This window comes from Anoplopoma fimbria, chromosome 18, assembly GCF_027596085.1.
Source record: "Anoplopoma fimbria isolate UVic2021 breed Golden Eagle Sablefish chromosome 18, Afim_UVic_2022, whole genome shotgun sequence".
Lineage (NCBI taxonomy): Eukaryota > Metazoa > Chordata > Actinopteri > Perciformes > Anoplopomatidae > Anoplopoma > Anoplopoma fimbria.
Window position 1 is genome coordinate 19,656,415 of NC_072466.1, and position 19,932 is coordinate 19,676,346.

The window sequence follows — 19,932 nt, forward strand, 5'->3', positions numbered from 1 at the left end:
GTGTTTGTGTGTGAGTGAACATATTGTAGACATGTGTTCATGTTGATTGTTTATTGTCATTAAGTAATTAATAATAATTAAAGACAGTCATTAACATGAATTTTTTAGTACATGTAACAGTTAATCACGTTAATCTGCATTGGCTTTCTAATCAGTCAGACATAACCCAATAAAATACTGACCACAGCATTACACAGTGGTCGGAAGACTAGAAAAGCGCTATACAAGTACAGTCCATTTACATTACATTACAGTCAGTTAGCAGACACTTTTATCCAAAGCTACTTACAATAAGTACCATTTACAATGGCCTGTATACAAGCCACAATGTGCCAAAACAAGTGTTCTAAGAATGATTTAATATTCTGAACTCACAAGGAGACTTTCCTGAATTTCAGACTTTATTGATATAAGTCACTTTCTGCATATACATGCAGTAGACTAGAATTTATCTACAGAACAGGGCCAACAAGGAAAAACTACTTCAGCCTCTAAATTAAAAAATCCTAAAGCTGTTCCACAAATGACTTTAAGTGACCGCTGAACACTGCTTATTTGGATTTAAACCCTGTGTTCAGTATTACTCAGCAGATTCAGCACTCTGAGCTCAGTGGGGCTGCGTTGCCCTCTAGTGGTTGCTCAACACCTTACACTATCTCATCAGGGCTGTTGTAATGACAATGAAACTATACTTTCTGTAATCAAACTGCTGAAACAGTGTTTTTAAGTCAGAATATAACTCAAGAGATTTTTCAAAACTAAAAACCAGACCAATACATGCAATCGACTGAGATAGTTATATTATGTTATGTGTCAACTCTTAGTCACAGCCTTCGAGTCTTAGTCACAGCCTTATCTTGCTGTCAGTTGTGTTTTGGTGCATTTTTTTCCTCTGTTGTCAAATCAAAACCAAATGTTTGTTTGGAAAGTAAAGCTTCTATCTTTAAATGATAAATATATCAATTTAATCTGACTACACATGTTTTTGGTTGTTTTTTTAAATACAAATTGCAAAGTCTTTTACTGGTTAACATTTCCAGTTTGTTGCATTGATAAGTGAGAACAGAGATTTGGTTTGTGCCTGTGCTTCCCCTGTCCCTTGACTAACAAACCGTCCTCTTCAGGCAAGGGCCCTGAGGTTATTTATGCCGGACAAAAGCTCAACGACAATGAGTGGCACTCAGTACGAGTGGTCCGCCGCGGTAAAATCTTCAAACTCACTGTGGACGAAGACATGGCTGAAGGTACTACTTTAGTGTTCTGCTATTTTACTGTAAACGTGATATGAATGATCAAATCATTTCTCTATTATTTATTGGGGAGGGGAGGGGGGGGTGAAGTCATCTGGGATTATATTCTGTGTCAGCAGCACCATTTTATGTTTCAGACAAGATTTATTTCTGGGGTAAAAAAACCTTTCTCACTTAAATCACCATTTGTTTAAAAATGTGTTTTTTTCTTCGTACGTCAGTTTTTGCTTTTACTTGCCCATCAGCATTGGTGGGGGTGCTGCATCAGCATGACACAAAGTGAAATTGAGCTATGGGTGGTAGTATCCCTCCTCCTCCTCCACCCCCTCATCCCTCGGCTTCTGCTCCTCTCTCTTCCCTCACTCCATCTCAGGTGAGATGGCGGGCGACCACACCCGTCTAGAGTTCAACAACGTGGAGACGGGCATCTTGACCGAGAGGCGCTTTGTCTCGTCTGCTCCCTCCTCCTTTATAGGGCATCTTCAGGTATGAAGCAACACAGACAGATGCACCAGATGCAACATTTTTAGCAAACATTAGTTACAGATTAACTTGTGTCCTGAAGAGGAGGGTTTTTAGTCATTAGCATTCATCATTTTAGTCAGAGGTGTCAAATTAAAGTGTGCTTCACTACTTCTTTACAACACCTCTCATTTACTCTGCCCAAAGAGCCTGAAGTTCAACGGGATGCAGTACATCGACATGTGCAAGAACGGGGACATCGACTTCTGCGAATTGAACGCCCGCTTTGGAATGCGTTTCATCATAGCTGACCCCGTGACCTTCAAGACCAAGGGCAGCTACCTGGGCTTGGCCACTCTGCAGGCTTATACCACAATGCACCTCTTCTTTCAGTTCAAAACCACCTCGCCTGACGGTTTCATCATCTTCAACAGCGGAGACGGGAACGACTTCATCGCTGTAGAGCTGGTCAAAGGGTGAGTGGGGGCGGTGACGGTGCCGACAGGTGGTGATTATTAAAATAGCAGCACTGGTGTGTGTGTGTGTACAGTGGTGATCCAAGTATTGATGCCAAATCTCTGTTGTACCTTTTTGTAGGCTTGTTAAAGTGAAATCATCTCTGTGTTGCAGCAAAGATTGTTTCATAATCAGTTGAACTCCCATTAGTCCCTGAGCAGCGTGGTTGTGAGAGCTCTTCCATTCAGGGAAATCAATTTGGGAAGATAATTGTAAATGGATTTCTGCACGCTTAACTCGTCTCTTAAGTCAGGGTTCCTACGTGTAAACTCAGAATAACTCCATCCACCAGACTTCACAAAGAAGCAGTGGTCTGACGTCACACAACATTGTAAATGTTAAACAATTATATCAAAGTCAAGGTAACGACTTCCGGTGGCGCTACAACAAGATGGACGTGTAGTGGCGAGCTCCTCGGAGTCGGTTTTTCAAAAATACCTCCTATTAATGTAAATCTGCACAGAAATTTGATTAAGTTGAATATGAGAGGAGGGGAATTGCAAAGGAGGTGTAAGTCTGACAAGACAATGAGCAAAACACAAGAAAACCCGAATGTTGCCGAGGCTACTAATTAAGAAGATGGCGGCGGAGACGACGTAGACTCAACGGCAGGTGGTGATGCTAACGTAGCTAGCCACCACGTATTGCTAGAGGACTTTCCAAAGCGAGTACTTTAAAGTGAAAGGGATCCGGTTCCAGACGCACTACACGTAGATACGAGTGCACTGGGACACCGGGCTGCGGGTCTACGCTAGTGCCGACGAGGCTGTACGGGACCGGAACACACGGGGGATAAAGGTGTCGGTGACGGGGAGGGTGAGCACAGCGGCTGGACGAGGTGTTGCCATGGAAACGAAGTGGACCAATAAGGCGACAGACAAAGCTGGGACAGCCCAATTTGTGCCAGAGAGAGACCCATGTTTTAGTCATTTGATCTGCTATTTTCCAACCTGAGCCCACCGCCTTAGGATGAAGTGAAGTGGACCAGATAAGTGAAAACAAATAAAAAACACTTGAGGTCTGAAAAAAAAAAAAATCACAGGTAGTTTTATATGACAAAGCTGGGACACAGGCTACGTCAATTTGAAATAAGCAACGGGAGAGACCCATGTTTTAGTCATTTCATCTGCTATTTTCCAACCTGAGGTCTGGACTTTGAGGTTCTGAGCTTTATAATAGGCCTACTAATCTATATATAATACTCAATTAGGACGAAAACAACAGGTTTTTTTTTTTTTATTATGATCTTTGTCATCTGAAATTATGCAAACCCCGGCCAACATATTTAGAAAGATTTATGACTCATTTGATTATCTTTACTGTCCAGGGTGAACCCTGCCTTCGCCCAATGACAGCTGGGATCGGCTTCAGCACCCCCGCGACCCTTAACTGGATAAGCGGTTACTGAAGATGAATGAATGAATGAATGAATGATTATCTTTAGGAAACCGATGGAGGGAGCACTTTATGTATGAGCTAAATGTTGGACATTTCTAGTACTGGTGGAATACCAGTTTGTAGGTATTTTCTCACTACTAGGGAGGGCCCCTTCAGCAAAGAGGCACTTTACCCTCCTCACACCATCAGGGAACACAAGGAATGGCAAGTTGCATCCTTTTTCTCTGAAGTCACACTGCTCTATGTTCGAATGATGTTCCATGGTTTGTGTTTCTTTTTCTTGTTTGGGTACGGATTGCAACTTGACTTCATAAACACAAATGATAGGGAATGATATTCAGATACGGTCGTTGAATGTGAACGGTTTAAACAACCCTGTTAAACGACGGTAAATAATGACAAAATTAAGGAAGGATAAGGTACAGATTATATATCTACAGGAGACGCACTTGTCTAGGCAGGAACATGAGAAGCTTAAGAAGTTTGGCTATGCAAATACATTTTATCGTTCATTCCACCAGGGTTGTAGAAGAGGTGAAATTTGAATGTACTAAAGAAATCAATGATAAAGAAGACGGATATATTATTGTGAAAGGAAAACGAAGAAGTAACATTGGTCAATGTTTATTCCTCACCTAACAGTGAAAAGTCCTTGGTGACTTTAATATTGTCATGACTAGCAGTCTAGACACAACAAACAATAGGAAAAATACCAACCACGTCACAAAAATGATCAAGGCCTTATTTAAAGAATTTGGGATAGTTGATATTTGGAGGGAGCTTCATCCCTCTAAAAGGGACTATACACACTACTCAGCACCTAATAAAAGCCAGAATTGAGTATTTATTTATGAATATAAAGGACATATACAGAGTTATGGAGTGTAAAATCGAAGCAGCAAACGTGTCGGACCACTGTGCAGTTTATCTTGAAGTCAAACTAAAACTGTTAGTTATGAGAGGGAAACTCATTGCTAAGACGGCATCTATCAAGAAATAGAAAGAAGCATATAGGAAGGAAAAGGGAAAACTGCTGGAAATTGAAAAACAACACAAATATACCCAAAACTCGACATTGCTACCAAAAATTTAAGAAATTAGAGACAATATATATAAGCTATTAACCACTGACTTAAAAAATCCTACTATGAAGTGGGACCCAAAGCAAATAAATTACTGGTAAAAGACTGCAAAATGAACAGGCAGATAGGACAGTTCATAAGATAAGGGATACCGTCACAAATCAAGTAGCCTATGAACCCAAAGAGATTGAAATCATGTTCAGGAACTATTATCAAAATTTGTGTAGTCAACCTCAATCCGCTGACGCTGATCAAATTAGAGCTTTTCTACAGAGACTGGACCTACGGGCCATTGGGAAAGGCCAGAATGACCTTCTGACTTCACCCATCTCAAACATAGAAATAGAGAAGGCTATGGGAAGACTGAAAACAAACAAATCCCTTGGCAGTGGTGTTCTACCGGCGGAGTGGTACAAAACGTTCAGTGAACAACTTGTACCACTACTTGAGTCGTCATTTAACTTTACGCTTCACCATGGTGAACTCCCACCATCCTGGAAGGAGGCTGTAATAACAGTGATTCCTAAAGGAAAAGACAGTGATACCTGCTCTGTTTACAGACCCATATCAATACTTAACATAGATTATAAACTATATACCTCGATTATTGCAAAAAGGTATGAGCACTTTATGAATGATATTATAGATGAAGTACAGACAAGCTTTATCAAGTGATGTCAAACCCAAGATAACATAAGGAGAACCCTGCATATAATTGAACATATTAACAGCAAAAATATCAGTGCAGCCCTGATAAGTCTTGATGCAGAAAAGGCATGTGAGAGTGTGAACTGGACATTTCTGTATCAGGTACTTGAGAAATTTGGACTAAATGAAAAAGCCATTCAATGTATTAAAACACTTTATCAAAACCCAACAGCAAGGAAAAAAATAAATGGGAGTCTGACTGATAGTATAGCATCAGAACGATCTACTAGGCAGGGATGCTATCTTTCACCGACTTTATTCTGGCACAAGCAATTCGGCAGAATATGGACCTTAAAGGGATAAAGGTCAGGAATGAAAAAAACATCATTGTGCTTTTTGCCAATGACGTAATTTGTTATTTAGAGGACCAAGACAAATGCCTTCCTATATTAGTCAACCAACTTGAAATGTTCGGCTCTTACTCTGGGTATAAATTGAATTTGTCTGAATTACAAACCACCTCAAACCCTACAACAAACACTTAATTAACACTTAACTAAATTGGAATTCCAAAATAATGACATATCTCAGGGTTAAAATAACAAAAGGTATTGATAATCTATATAGAGCTAACTATATCAAAGTGGATCAGGACATTAGGGGTGATATGGAGAGGTGGGCTGTTCTTCCACTGGATCTCAGTTCAAGAATAGACACTATAAAAATGATCATACTTCCAAGACTCCTTTATTTCTTTCAGTCACTACCAATCGAGATACCTGAGAAACAATTCAGAGCTTGGGTAAAGCTATTTCAAGGCTTATATGGACTGGTCAAAGGCCAAGAGTCAAATATGAAACATTACAGATTGGAAAACATAAAGGAGGCATGTCACTTCCCAACCTTAGGGAATATTTCCATGCAGCACAAATTAGACCAGTAATTTATTGGTGTACCAAAAATGATGAAGCAAAATGGAAAAACCTAGAACGATATGTGGAATGAAGGGAAATTCAAAGCTTTATTGGGGACAGAAATATAGCAAAAGATCTACTTGAACAGACTGATGATGTCACCTGATCTACGCTGGTTTAAATTGGTACGAAAATACAGATTAGAAGAAGAGCTCAGGCTTCTTCTATGGATAGCCTATGACAGACATTTAATCCCGGGTTCGCTTGATCTGAGGTTCAAACAGTGGATACCGTATGGAATAACAGAAATATGCACAGTTATTAAAGATGGGAGTGTTGTGAGTTTCCAGGAGCTTAAAGACAAGTATTCATTAAATAACCAGGATCACTTCAGATATCTGCGATTAAGGGACTTCTTTGACAGAGAAATAAAGCACCATATTAACTTTGATAAAAATGGAATAATCAGAACCGTAATTGGAGTTTACAACTCAAAGAAACATAGAATCATACGTATCTACCTTATATCAACATTTGATGGAAAGTTAAGAAATACAACGTTTTATGTAAAACTGAAATGGGAAAAACTTGTATGTTACTTTACTTTGGTAATATGACTGGAGATATTGTGTTAAGAGAAGACGGGTATCTGCTGAAAATCTTGTTAGCAGCTTGTAAGAAGGCTTTCACGAAGAGATGGTACAAGGAAGAACCACCATCACAAGATGGATGGCTGTTAATTATGAATGAAATATATGATATGGAACTGTTAACTCACAGGATCCCAAGAGGAGCGATGTCGTGAGAAGTGGGAGAAATGGACAATGTTTACATCTCAACGATAAGACGGGATAAAAAAACCCTGAATATATCTCAAGATTTATAATGCTTTTGAGGGAACAGGGCGATCCGGATCCTATTTATGTTTTTTTTTTTTTTTTTTTTTACCTTTTTGTATGTTTGTGTTCTATCTATGATGAAAAAGCAACAAAGATAAAGTGTTAAAAAAAAAGTCAAGGTAACATATATTTGACTGTAATTTAGAGAAACCTGTTCTGCATCCAGCCTCTGAGTTGTCTGGAACGCGTTATTACATGTAAACATTCACACAATTACACTCACATTCCAACACTGCCACCTGCTCATCTGGATCTGACTAATGCACATTCATGCACAACCACACCCTGGTGGCTTCAGGAGCCATTTGGGTTCAGTATATTGACCAAAGACATCTTGACATGCGGATTTGAGAAACCGAGGACTTGAACCGCCAATATTCCCATAAGTGGACGACAGGCTCTAACTTGTAAGCACGGCCAAAGTATCAACAGACGCATACTGCAACCACACACTCATCTACACTAACAAACCCTGATGAGTTGATCTGCTGTGTTCCTCCTCTGCCAGGTTTATCCACTATGTGTTCGACCTGGGGAACGGGCCCAGTCTGTTGAAGGGGAACAGTGACAACCCCCTGAACGATAACCAGTGGCACAACGTGGTCGTCACGAGAGACGCCTCCAACACGCACACGCTCAAGGTGGACTCCAAGTCAGTCACCCAGAATGTCAACGGAGCCAAGAACCTGGACCTCAAAGGTAGCTCATCCAGGCTTTTGATGTTAAAATCATCATGATCAGGTTCAAATCATTTCCTACAACCCCCGACAGCATCCACAGCTGTATATCCACATGTGACATGGACTTGAACCAGACCAGAGTCATAAACCTGATACCTTTTAGAATTCACAGAATCCAAAAATGACTTGCAGCTCAACTTTAACTTCAACACTAGAGGCTCAATAACACTTTGACTAGGACTGACTTAATATCCTCTCCAAAATCTAAAATTTGAAGATATGATACAGACAATCAACTCTTCTTTTTCCAGAGAGGATATACTATAAATCAGAGAGACTTTGCTAGTCTTTAGTCATTTTTAGTCAGATTTGGTTTGAACTGAATTAACATAGATGATTTTTAGAGGTGCTGGTTAGCATGTTTTGTTACCTTTGGAGGGAGTTAGGCTTCATAATTATGATACAGACATGATGAGTAGTATTTTCTCCTCTAACTCTCGCGTATTTTGAACTATTCCTTTACAAAGCATTTATAGTTACTGTAAATTGACTTAACAAACTGTTTCTCTGTTTAAAATATTTGATAGCAATATATTTGCTGAAGGGAAGGTGATGTGATAATTTAGAAACGGAACTTGACTTGGACTCAGGACTTGGGACTTGAGAGCTAAGACTTCTGACTAACAAAAGAACTTTGTCCCACCACAGAATACCAGTGACTTTATGAATCTCTCCCCTGTTCCTAAAAGATTGATTTCAGCCGCACGTTAAGAGATTCAGGATTCATTGTACAAGTCAGGTATCCAGCCTGAGAAACACCGTCTCAATCAGTAAATGTGTCAATAATATCATCATAGGAAAGAGAAGATAATTGAACAGAGGTTTACTTGATTGTTTTGTATTACAATAGCAACCGTAATATTTCTTAACCTCACTAACATACTTATGTCGTCTCAACCTCAGGTGACCTGTTTGTCGGAGGTCTGGGACCCAACATGTACCAGAACCTCCCTAAGCTGGTGGTTTCTCGGGAGGGCTTCCAAGGCTGCTTGGCCTCAGTTGATCTCAACGGCCGCCTGCCAGATCTCATCAACGACGCCCTTTTCCGCAGTGGGCAGATTGATCGAAGCTGTGAAGGTACAGACGGCCTGAGGCGTATAAGAATCATGACCTGCTCCGAGAGATTTATTAGTCTAATTAGAGGGCTCTTCAGTGGCCCTTAAAGCCACTCGATGGCATTGTTAATCCAACTGATTTTCTTTTCCCCTTCGCCAGGCTTTTGTCAAATCACAAGAAAACGCGTTGTCTTTCAGTTTCTTGGCTTGTTAACTTTTTATGTTGCATCAGTCTATTTCAAGATCACAGTACTGAAACCTGACTAACAAATGAAGAAACCCAGATTATGAAAGCTAATGAAACAAAAACAAGAGTGTGGGTATTTTTGTATCTGTAGATAAAATAATGCTACTTGCACTCAAACACTCACCGCCTGTCTTTTTCCCTCTCCAGCACCTTAAAACTCAAACTTAAGGCAGTTTCTTTTTGCAATTACAGAATACAACAAAAGCTGCTGAAGATGTTGTTTTTGTAAAGAGAGACAATAGTTAATGTTATGTCTCTATATTGTTGTCATACAATCAGTCAGCTAGAGGCGGTTTCTATCTATTTTAGTTGTACTATAGCATCACTGTTTCCATGTAAATTCTATTGTGTCCAAATACATGATGTTTCTTGTGTCTGGTGCAGGCCTGTGTATATGACCTGTAGAGGGCAGCAGAAGATTAAGATTAGTTCAGCGAGCTGCTCAGAGGCCTTAGTGAGGAGAGAAACAACTTAAAAATCCTGTTTAATAAAATAAATAGCCCTATGTGGGATCTTTTTCAAGACCTCAACCCTCACTAACAAATCAACAAGGCTCCACAATGTTGCACTCTGCACACAGTGACAAACTCTGTACTTTTACCAACACTAACGATGCTGGTCCCTCACTAACCTTTACTCTTGTTTTCCGATCTGCTCTGTTCTGTTTGTTATTTTCTTTCTGCGCTAACAAAGTTGGTTTCACCAAAGCCGACCTGCAAGGTAGAGGGTTAAACTCAGCCTCTCTGAGGCCTGCTCGCCTGAAAGTCTGCTGTGTGCAATGCATCGTGGGTGTCGCCATGCCAGTAATGTTCTCTTGGTGCAGCAGAGGGGACTTGCTCTCTGAAAAGGAAAACAGAATGCGAAGATTAAAAAAAAAACAGAGAGAGACATAAGAAAAAGTAAAAAATATGATTATTGTGTGGATACTTCTATTTCATACTGTAGAAGTGTGAATGCAGCCATACTTATATTAGACTGTAGCATTACAGTTATATAACTGTTCTTACAGCATGTTTTCCTCCCTACTAATTACCGAGATAAATGTATCTAAAATAAGTTGCAACGAATTTGAGTTCACATTATATTTGAAGAGAACAACCCGATCAGGTGAGATAAGTGGTGTTCATGCAGTATAAGCATAAGGCAGTCAGATAGTCTGAAAGCAAAGCAGAGGCAGATCATTTGTGGGAACGCTTTGTTCTACTATGAAAATGCTAGTTGTGACACTTTGCAGGCCGCCGTAGACAGCAGAAAGAGGCTGTCGCTGCACATCCAAACACCGTCGGTGTGCCGCTCATGTCCGTCTCTCTCATTTAAAAAAACCCCAAAAACTATCATGTCGCTTTTCAGAGAGCGAGCGACCCTCCATTGCTCACGCTGACAAACGACGACTGTTGCGCACACGCAAACATGAGATTCACCCTGAGGGAAAATCCATGTATGCACAGAGTGTGGAGGACGCCTGGTCGACTACCATCACGTGCATTACACAGTAAATGCACTTTCAGCGGCAAACTTGCACTCTGTCTCTTCATATTGTCTTGCACAAGACAATTGACACCGTTTACTTGCATTTGTCTGACATTTATTTGGACTGTTTATTTGATTTTACTTTATTCACTTTTGTTTGTTTCCAACGTGGTTATCATAGGGGTTTCTGTCGAGGCCCCCCCCCCCCCCCCGTGTCTGTCTAGGCTCCGGCGGGGGAATTGTTTATCTTGTTATCTATGCTGTGCGCTTGTCCTTATCTGCATTCCCTCTCAGTAATAGTATTCAAAGGTAAGAGCTATGTGTGGTGTAGACGAATAGCAAACACACATCCAGTTTGACTTTGAATACCCTCCTCAACTCCTGTCTGACTGATACGCATACAGGAGAACATGCACTACTTTTTGTTTCGTCTCTTCTCTTCATGAACTCCGTCCCTCTAATGTGTCTGGTGTTCAACGTGTATTCTCACAGTGAAAGAGATACTTGGATAGAAAATTGCCATAGCTAGTTTAATGCATTTCTTTTTAAATGGGTATTGCTTAATGGAGTTTTTAAATCCATGAGTTATTTGTTAAAAGGTTCTTTTTTATGTTGTGTCTTGCTTGTTCACAGAGGGAATGCAGCGTTCAAAGTTTTACTCTGATAAAACTTTTTCAATTACTTGTTGGAATGATAAAAAATGGCATGCATGTCCACTTGCACACACTCTCCAAAAAGAAGGATACAAAAGGATTGTTGACAGTGTCATCACATCAGCCCAGCTGTGGTACAAGTCGTCTGCTGTAGCATGCCTTAAATGCAGATTAGAACTAAAATAGCATAGCATCCTGTACAGGAGTTTTTACAGCAATTACCTCAGAGAAAAGGTGATGCTCCCACTGCTTGAGAGGCGTGCTGTTGATCCTGTGAAAACCTGGCTCGTCTGCTTCAGCTTGCCACTGCGTTTGCCGCTTTACCCAGCATGAAACAGGATTCCCCAGACTGTTTTTTAAGTGTGTTGTACTGCAGGTCAGGCTTCCTGTGGTGGCACTGTTTGCTCCTTGTTCTTTCTTCTAGGCCCACATGCTGTATATCTGTTTCTCTCGAGTGCATTCCTTCTGCATGGGGCCTGCATTGTTAAGGCTCAGCAGTAGCTCCTATTGTTGCTTGATTGTGCTCCTGTGGTATCTCTGTCTCCCCCCCCCCATCCCCTTTCCCAGGCCCCAGCACGACCTGCCAGGAGGACTCGTGTGCCAACATGGGTGTGTGTATCCAGCAGTGGGAGAACTTCACTTGTGACTGCTCCATGACGTCTTACTCGGGAACTCACTGCAACGACCGTGAGTACTGCTTAAGATGTACCTGTACTTGCCTTGCGTGTGCAGTCAAGGAGCACTCCTCTGATTTGTACATGTATCCTGTGAGCTTTGTTCAGGTCTGAGAAAATGACTCAGGTGGCATCTATGAAGCAACATCAGCTTCAACGTTGAGACTTGGACACAGGACTTGATCAGCGTTTACCAGTCAGGGAGAAACGCAAATTGCGCATATGCAACTGCATTTCAAAAACGTAGGAATGGTCCTTTAAACACATGTTCATCCGGTCCACACCAGGCACACACAACTGTGCAAAACTGCCATATTTCACTCTTATTACTTAACCATAACCTGCAAATAGAAAAGCATACAAACACCTTTTAATGAAGATGTGCACTCATTTCACATGCTATAAACATGCATACACATACATTGGATGCAGCTATGGAGCCGTGCCGTCCCCTCTGCAACAGTGAGTACCATATCCTTGACTCAAGGACTCCAGGCTGTTTCACTCATGTGCTTATTAAGCCCTTGTCAGATTTGCTGCGTGAAAGTGGAGCTGAAAGCTTCATGTGATCATTAAATGAAGCAGCTGAGAGATGCCGGTGAATTGTTGAGGGTGTTCTTATTTTGTTTTCTTTGCTGCAATGCAGGCAATTTTTCGTACCAAATGCTTGATGTCCCAAGCTTTCACGTTTTAGGCTCGGAGCGAACGGATGCGATTGATGATGTGTAAAATATCCACTTCTGCCTCAATCGCCTTTTCATAAATGCCCTTCAAATAAGCGTGTGTGTGTGTGTGTGTGTGTGTGCGTGTGTGTGTCTCTCTCTTATCCCCATGACGACAGGGGACTTCCCCTCAGTAATCACGGTTGGCGGTCTTTCATTTAGCGGTTAATAGTCGGGGCATACTGCTGCTGGGCCAGACTAATGAGGTGTTAGGATCGCTGCTCTCTGTGAGCGCTGGCATCCCCTAATCATCCAGACCTTTCTGATCCCTCCTCTGTCGTTCTCCCAGAGGTTTCTTCCTTTTTTCTCCCTGTTAAAGGGGTTTTTTAGGGGAGTTTTTCCTGTGCCGATGTGAGGGAAGGACAGAGGATGTCGCATGTGCACAGATTGTAAAGCCCTCTGAGGCAAATTTGTAATTTGTGATTCTGGGCTATACAAAATAAACTGAATTGAATTGAATGTGACACCGTGTTGGACTCCATACCTCTCAAATCCCAATTTTCTGTTCTTTTTTTTTCTCATTCATTTTGGTTTCTCACTGTCACGCTATGGTCTCCACGCAAGGCGAATAATTGACTACAATTCACACCTCGTGATGGCAGCTGTGTGTTCGTGTGTTAATTAGTGATAAGAAGCCCTCATTAATTCATCTCCTGCTGCTGCCTGGGAATTGGAGATTTCATTGATTTCCGATCGACACAGTCATATTTCTTCTTGAAACAAAAGAGCTTGGGATAGTAACTCATTTTACATCTCATGACAGTGCAGGTCTTAGTCTTAGTTCTCCTGTTGCTGCTTCTGGAGATAGATGTTCACTAATATCGACTGGACTGTCCAAGCATATAATAGCATCCTTACCACAGCGCTGCAGCCCTAAATGGGAATTTTGCAGTTGATTTTCACTCTCTTTTTGTCCTCTTTCAAGCAATTTATTTTCATTTCCTGTGCTAGAAAATGAGAAAATAAATAATAAAGAGAAGCAAAAAGTATAAAGAGACAAAGTCAGGATAACGGCCAGTTTGCACCACAGTGATTAATATTTCAGATGTGCACATGACACCGTGCGCCCAAGATAAGGGGTCTAGTTTCCTCTTGGATTGACTCAATCTTCTGTTGCCGACTCTGATTACAGCCTGTGCTCTAGAGGGTTCTTGGGCTCAGCAGTGCAGTCACAGACCACCAGGTGGCAGTAAATCCATAAGCAGGACCGCACACTGTCCCTCTGCGCTTGGAGAGAATGAGATGCAATCCCCTGAGCATGAAATCAGCTTTCCTGTTGTTTTCCTCTGCTGCTTGCCTCTTGTACCTCTCTCTCTCTCTCTCTCTCTCTCTCTCTCTCTCTCTCTCTCTCTCTCTTTCTTTTTATCTATCTTCCACTACAAACACACTGCCCATCCAATTTCTATAGTTATGGATCATAGAGAGAATATTGCGCGATCTCCTAAACAATGCAAAATCCTACGTATTACAATACAATCATATTGCCAACAGCTTAATTGTTGGATTGAAGCTTGATAGAAATGAAAACGGTGAGCACAGTCTCTGCCTTGTGTGGTTTTGTATGACTCTGGGACTTTTATTCAGTGAGCACAGTGCTGAGAGAGAGACTTTAATTAACAATGTGGGAGTGAGCTTCACCCTCTGTTTCTCTCAGTCTCTCCCTCTCTGATAGCTGGCAGCAAATATCAGTAATTGTCTGCTTCTCTGACTCCGTCTCTACCCATTGTCCAAATGAAGAAACTTGAACAAAGTAAAGTGAACATTTCTGCCAGTGAAGCCTCTCGCAGTGTTCTCCGTGCCGATTGTTAGCGCCGAGCCTCCGTGCCCTCGCTGCACTTCTCCATTGTAGCCTACAGGGCTCTAGGTGGCAGAGAAGGAGAACAAAAATAAAGCCTCAGCAGGCGAGAACTATCTACACTGCTTTCATTTATTCTTGTGTACCCCTGCAGCCTGCACGTTGTCTCTGCGCACCTTTACTTATGAGAACAAGACACAAAGGGACTTTGAGCCATACAGGCCATTTTCAAAGCCACTTGGACAATCTGGAGGTACATATTGTGCTTAAAAAAGTGGGTTGTGAGGGGATGAACCCTTTTTATAGCGTTTTCATCCCGCTTGGTTCCGGCTCACTGCTTTTGTCATGCTCATCTCCCTGTCGTCTCGTATCCATCCCCCCTTTTTCACTCTGTCTTTTCTCCTCCTCTCCCTCTCCTCTTCCTCTCTGTTTTCCGAGCAGACCTCTCCCTGTCAGGTTCTATGAATACCGTGTATTTTCATTTAAATCCAAGGACATGGAAGCTGTGGGCCAGGCAAGAAGAGCAGCGGACACTCCTCTTCCACATCCAGAGCAATTACTCAACTTACGTAACTAGAATTATCTTTGCAAAGGTCGCTGCATTGTTCCACAGTCAGGAACATGGTAAACAAACAGAAATAAAGCATGGAGAGGGAGGCTGAAGACAGAACACTGTTCGTCAGTTGAATGCTTACATCAGTAATTGCTTGGACAGATTTAGTGATGAATTTCTCTGCCAGTGTATTGATCCCTACCAACCCTCTGCTTCTGCTCAACCCGATGTCCTTAATTCACTTCCCAAGGCATGCTCAGAGGGCTGTAACCATATCTGGCTAACTGCTTACATAAATGACACAGCAGCGGCATTGCTTCCTTCACTACATAAAAAAGACATAATCATGGCATTCGCCTCGTAGTCATTTCTTCCTCCGCTTGTCGGGGAGAGGAGCGAAGAGAAAAAAGAAAAAGGACAAAAGAGATCGGGGGGTGAGGAACAAGCTTTGTTTCTTCTGGTCCACAATGTTCTACTCAGTAGAAAATCAACAATGATAACAGAATTTTCCCTCTATTGACTGATGTGTCTGCTCGACAGCATTAAGTCAAGGGGGAATTAAAAACCTAGCCACACAATGGCGCTATTCGCGTTGACATGACATCAATGATGAGCGTAGGTTTTAAAATATACAAGAAAATGAGAAAGGAGACACTAAAACATGCACACTCTGCTAATATCTATAGAACTCCTCATGAATACCGAAGGAGCTTTCATTGGAGCGTTGAATAATTGAACCTGCTGTCTCTGTAAATGGGATGCAGTGGCTCGAGCTGACTGGGACTGGTTAACAGGTGTTGAGCAGGGGTTAGCTGGCTATGAGGGACCCATGGAGCCTGGCATAGTCTATGCTGGGCGCAGATGTAGTGGTGCCAATCTGCCAAGATCCTAATAAATCGGTGAGAAATGGATGTGAAATGTTTTCCTTTATCTTGATTTTCTTCTCTCAGAGGCTCATAAAGTTTTTATTCAGTATGTGATTGTACCTTTTTGGCTAAATGGGACTTATACAGTAAGTGGAGCATTGAAATATCAGAGCATTTGTCTATAAATACCTCAGGTAGATCAGAAATGACCCAAAAAATATTCCTCGGGGCACCAGCTATCCCAAAAGCACACTTTGGGATGATCTCACTCTCTTTGTTGTAGTAGTTGAGGCAGATATCTTGGCTAGAAATGACTAAGGCATCACATGATCAGGTGGCTTAATAACAGCCACTTCACAGCTGCCTGCAGTATCATCACTAAGGACCTGTTTTGGATGATGGAGCTTTGCTGCTTTGAGGAAACTGCTCCTGTAATTGTGTGGCTGTGCCTGGAGGAAAAGGGTAATTGCCCAACATCAACCCAGTAGAATTGCCCGAAACGCATACATAGACAAGAGTGCACAAAAAGTTGTCCCTCGGAGGTTTATGACATCTCTTCCTCCCCCCCATCACTTTATCACTCCCTTTCCTTGTCTTATGATATCTTTAGTGGAACTGGAGCTGCATGTCCAGCCCTTGGGGGGGTCTAACGAGCAGCTATTGGCTGATCAGGCTAATGATGCTTGCCCAGCAGTGCGTCATGTCACTGTGATAAGAGTGGATGTCGCTTGTGTCAATCGATGTGTCACTGCCGTGCTCAGAGCCGCGGTATAATTGGATATACGCAGCGCTGTGGAGCCTAAATGCCCCAGGGCCAGAAGAAAAGCAAATGTAAAACGGGTGAAACACTGGAGGAGGAGAGTGGGGGATTTTTACTCCTCAATGAATAGGTGTGTTGACGAAGTGTGCAGTATTCTATATTTTTGGGTAAATATTTTCCAGCCATTGCCCTTAATGCAGTATTTTTTCTTAGTAAATGACTTAAAGCCGTACTACTAAATATTCCTATATGTACAATGCATCAAATGACTAAATGTAATGTGAAAGGTGACGCTTTTAATGACAATTCATTGTCTGTTCTCACAAAGGGTGCTGCATTTGAAATTCATAACACATCTATGATTGAGGGATTGCCTCCACATAGCTCTCAACATGGCGATGGCTGAGCTGGTGGAGCTGACAGTGTTTACCTGAGGGCATCTGGCTCGTGTCAGGATGACGTTATCAGCTTCAACCTCCAAATGAGAGCAGCACTTAACTCCCCATAAAAACACAAATTGTCCCTTTACATTTGATTTTTGTAAAAGAGTTTAACAAATAAAAGGCAGTGGGTTTATTGGGAAGCTCTAGGTGTAGGTAGGCACGTTCTTTCACTTTGGACATTGCTATTCACTCTCCTTGCTTCCATTCTCTATGCTAAGCTAGGCTAAACATGTCCTGACTTCAGACGTACTTTAACACGCAGCCAGTAGAATGATATCAAGGATCACATCACACAATCGTAAAAAAAAAGCTAAAAATGTTGGACCATTCCCTTAAAACAGAGCGAAAATATAATGGCTAACAACCTTATGTGGTCGTTGTTGCCACTAGGAGAAGATGTGGAAGTTCTCCTGCTGTGATAAGCAAAATCATGCCTTCTACTGCCGTCTCTGGAACTCCTCTCACACTTTCTGCAAACAGCTTCGGTGAGCGAATGAGATGTTGTATGGAGAGGGAGAAAATGATTGAGCTGAACACATTACAGACAGTTACGATGAGGGGCATCCATCTGTTTTGGTGCCAGGCGGGTAACCTTGAGGCTGTCAGAGCGTTCCCAGTCTCGGCCCTCACAGGCTGAGAGCCCAGCCACAGACACATCCATCAACACATGTTCCTAGACACATTTCAGGAGCAGCGGCAACACATACAAAGCACCCAATCGAACGCCTTGCCTTAACTTCAGGGTTTTGGGGCAGGAACATGTCTTGAGTAAGAGCAGTTCAGGTGCACGTTTTCTTTCACATATGTGACATTTCTTTTTGCTCTGGTCTCTCAACAGTACATGTCTCTTTCATCATATTTCTTACCACAGTGCTTTTTATCTGGCACCCTAGGAAAGAAGAAAAAATGATCTGTTCTTTAAATTGTTTCTTATCACTGTGTGAAAGCAACTACACATTGTCAGGGCGATGTGTTTAACTCGATGCTCTGGTTTTTGAAAGGCCACACAAATATAAGTAATTTGTCATTGGCAGACAGCGTCCTCTGCACTCAATTGCATCAGTGAGTACACAATACAATTTGGATGTGCATGGATCAAAGAAGAGTTGGTCTCGTTTCATGGGTCTGTTGTTCTGGTGGGCCTCGCCCTGTCTCCCCCTCTCTCTCTTGTCTCCCAGCAGTGAGGCTGATAGGTAGTCATCACCAGTAGGAAGCTAAACCAATCAAAGCAAACTACAAAGAATAAAGCTCTTCTCTGTACAGCACTTACAGGAGAGTACTTCATCAGAAACAAGGGCCACTGGATCTACCAGCCCCGTTTGTATTCATCTCAAATCAGAAGTTGATCTAACTGTGTCTGTATGACTGGATATCATCAAGTGCCAGGTGTAGATATACTTGATAATAGGCAACACTGTATGTCTGATGGCCCACTGACAGACACCCTTTAACACTTCTACCTTACAGGAAGGCTTTTGCATGGGTCACACTGACACTTTTCAGGTAATTGCCATAATCTGGTCTCGTAATTAGAAGGTATAGCTCAACCCACAGGGCAGTCGTGTCATTCCCTATGTTTAGTTTCCTTAGTGAGGTTACTCATCTGAACACTGGGATGAAGCGGTTCAGCCTTTTGAGCTAGAAAAGAAAATTGCACTGTTTGATAGCTTTCAGGTATTCATTTTCTTTTTTTTCTTTTTTTACCATTAACTGGCTCTCAACAAAAGAACACAGTGTTGCGTCTGAAGGGCACTCATAGGGAATATATGCTCCTATGCAGGGGGCCGAGACATCCACGGTCTCCATCGGATGACATCTGACATTTTTATTTCCGAAGAGAACAAGCAAGTCCACTCCCACTCGGTATACTGAGGCGCACCTTCACAGGCGTCCAACTCAAAATGGAAGAGGAAGATTTTCGTAACACCTTAAGGTCATTCAGTCAGTGTTTGGCTTAAAAGTTTCGATTGAAAGTCCCTTCTGATGTTGGAAACCATTACAAGGTTGTTGTCATTGTTTTGGAGCTTTCAAGCTTTGGAGAAGTATTTTACATGCTCGGACAAACTCCACTATCTCTGTGTGAAATATGAGAACAACATTTGCTTGTGAAAGTCGGTATTTGATATACTTAACAAATGAGTATTCTAGTCAGCACATTTATTGATCCTAAGCATTTTTAACAAATGGTGAACTCAAAGTTTTGGAGTAAAACCTCCATCATAATGCCACAAACTGCTTTTTAATTGTTAATGTTGCTAATTTAACCTTTGAAAATGCATGTGACAAATCCTATTCACAGTTGGTCCGTGGCTCAGGAGGTAGAGCGGGTACTCCATTGATTGCTGGCACTTCGATCCCTGGCTCATCCTGTTCATATGTCAAAGTGTTCAGGAAATTCTGGATTTTTAGGTTATTGTCTTTCATAACTGCCTTACCAGCATTTATGTGAATAAATGGATGAATGAGTGGTTAATTGTAAAGGCCTTTGTCGGCTAAGGAGGAAAAGCTCTATATCAGAGCAGTTCATCTACCATTTAGATCAGGGGTCTCAAACTTAATTTACTTGGGGGCCGCTGGAGGCAGAGTCTGGGTGAGGCTGGGCCGCATCGGGTATTCCACAAGAAAAGCTTTGTTAAAAAAATTCCAATCTTCTCAAATGTCTTTATTTTTATTTTTTTAACACAAAATAAGATGAAAAAATAAATAAACAAATTAATTGGTCCGGGTTATCGGGGACTGTTATTGCCGACGGACAGGTGTCGGTATGTGACTGCAGACCACATTA

General features: G+C 41.8%; 1 protein-coding gene across 1 annotated transcript in view; it reads left to right on the forward strand.

Annotated features, from left to right (window-relative positions):
• The window catches only part of LOC129106751 (neurexin-3b-like), a 270,033-nt gene that overhangs the window by 106,177 nt on the left and 143,924 nt on the right, over positions 1 to 19,932 (forward strand). Inside the window, 7 exon segments of the mRNA XM_054617965.1 lie at positions 1,125 to 1,244; positions 1,624 to 1,736; positions 1,920 to 2,188; positions 7,678 to 7,868; positions 8,813 to 8,986; positions 9,905 to 9,931; positions 11,902 to 12,021. Of these exon segments, the coding sequence (XP_054473940.1) occupies positions 1,125 to 1,244; positions 1,624 to 1,736; positions 1,920 to 2,188; positions 7,678 to 7,868; positions 8,813 to 8,986; positions 9,905 to 9,931; positions 11,902 to 12,021 (1,014 nt within the window).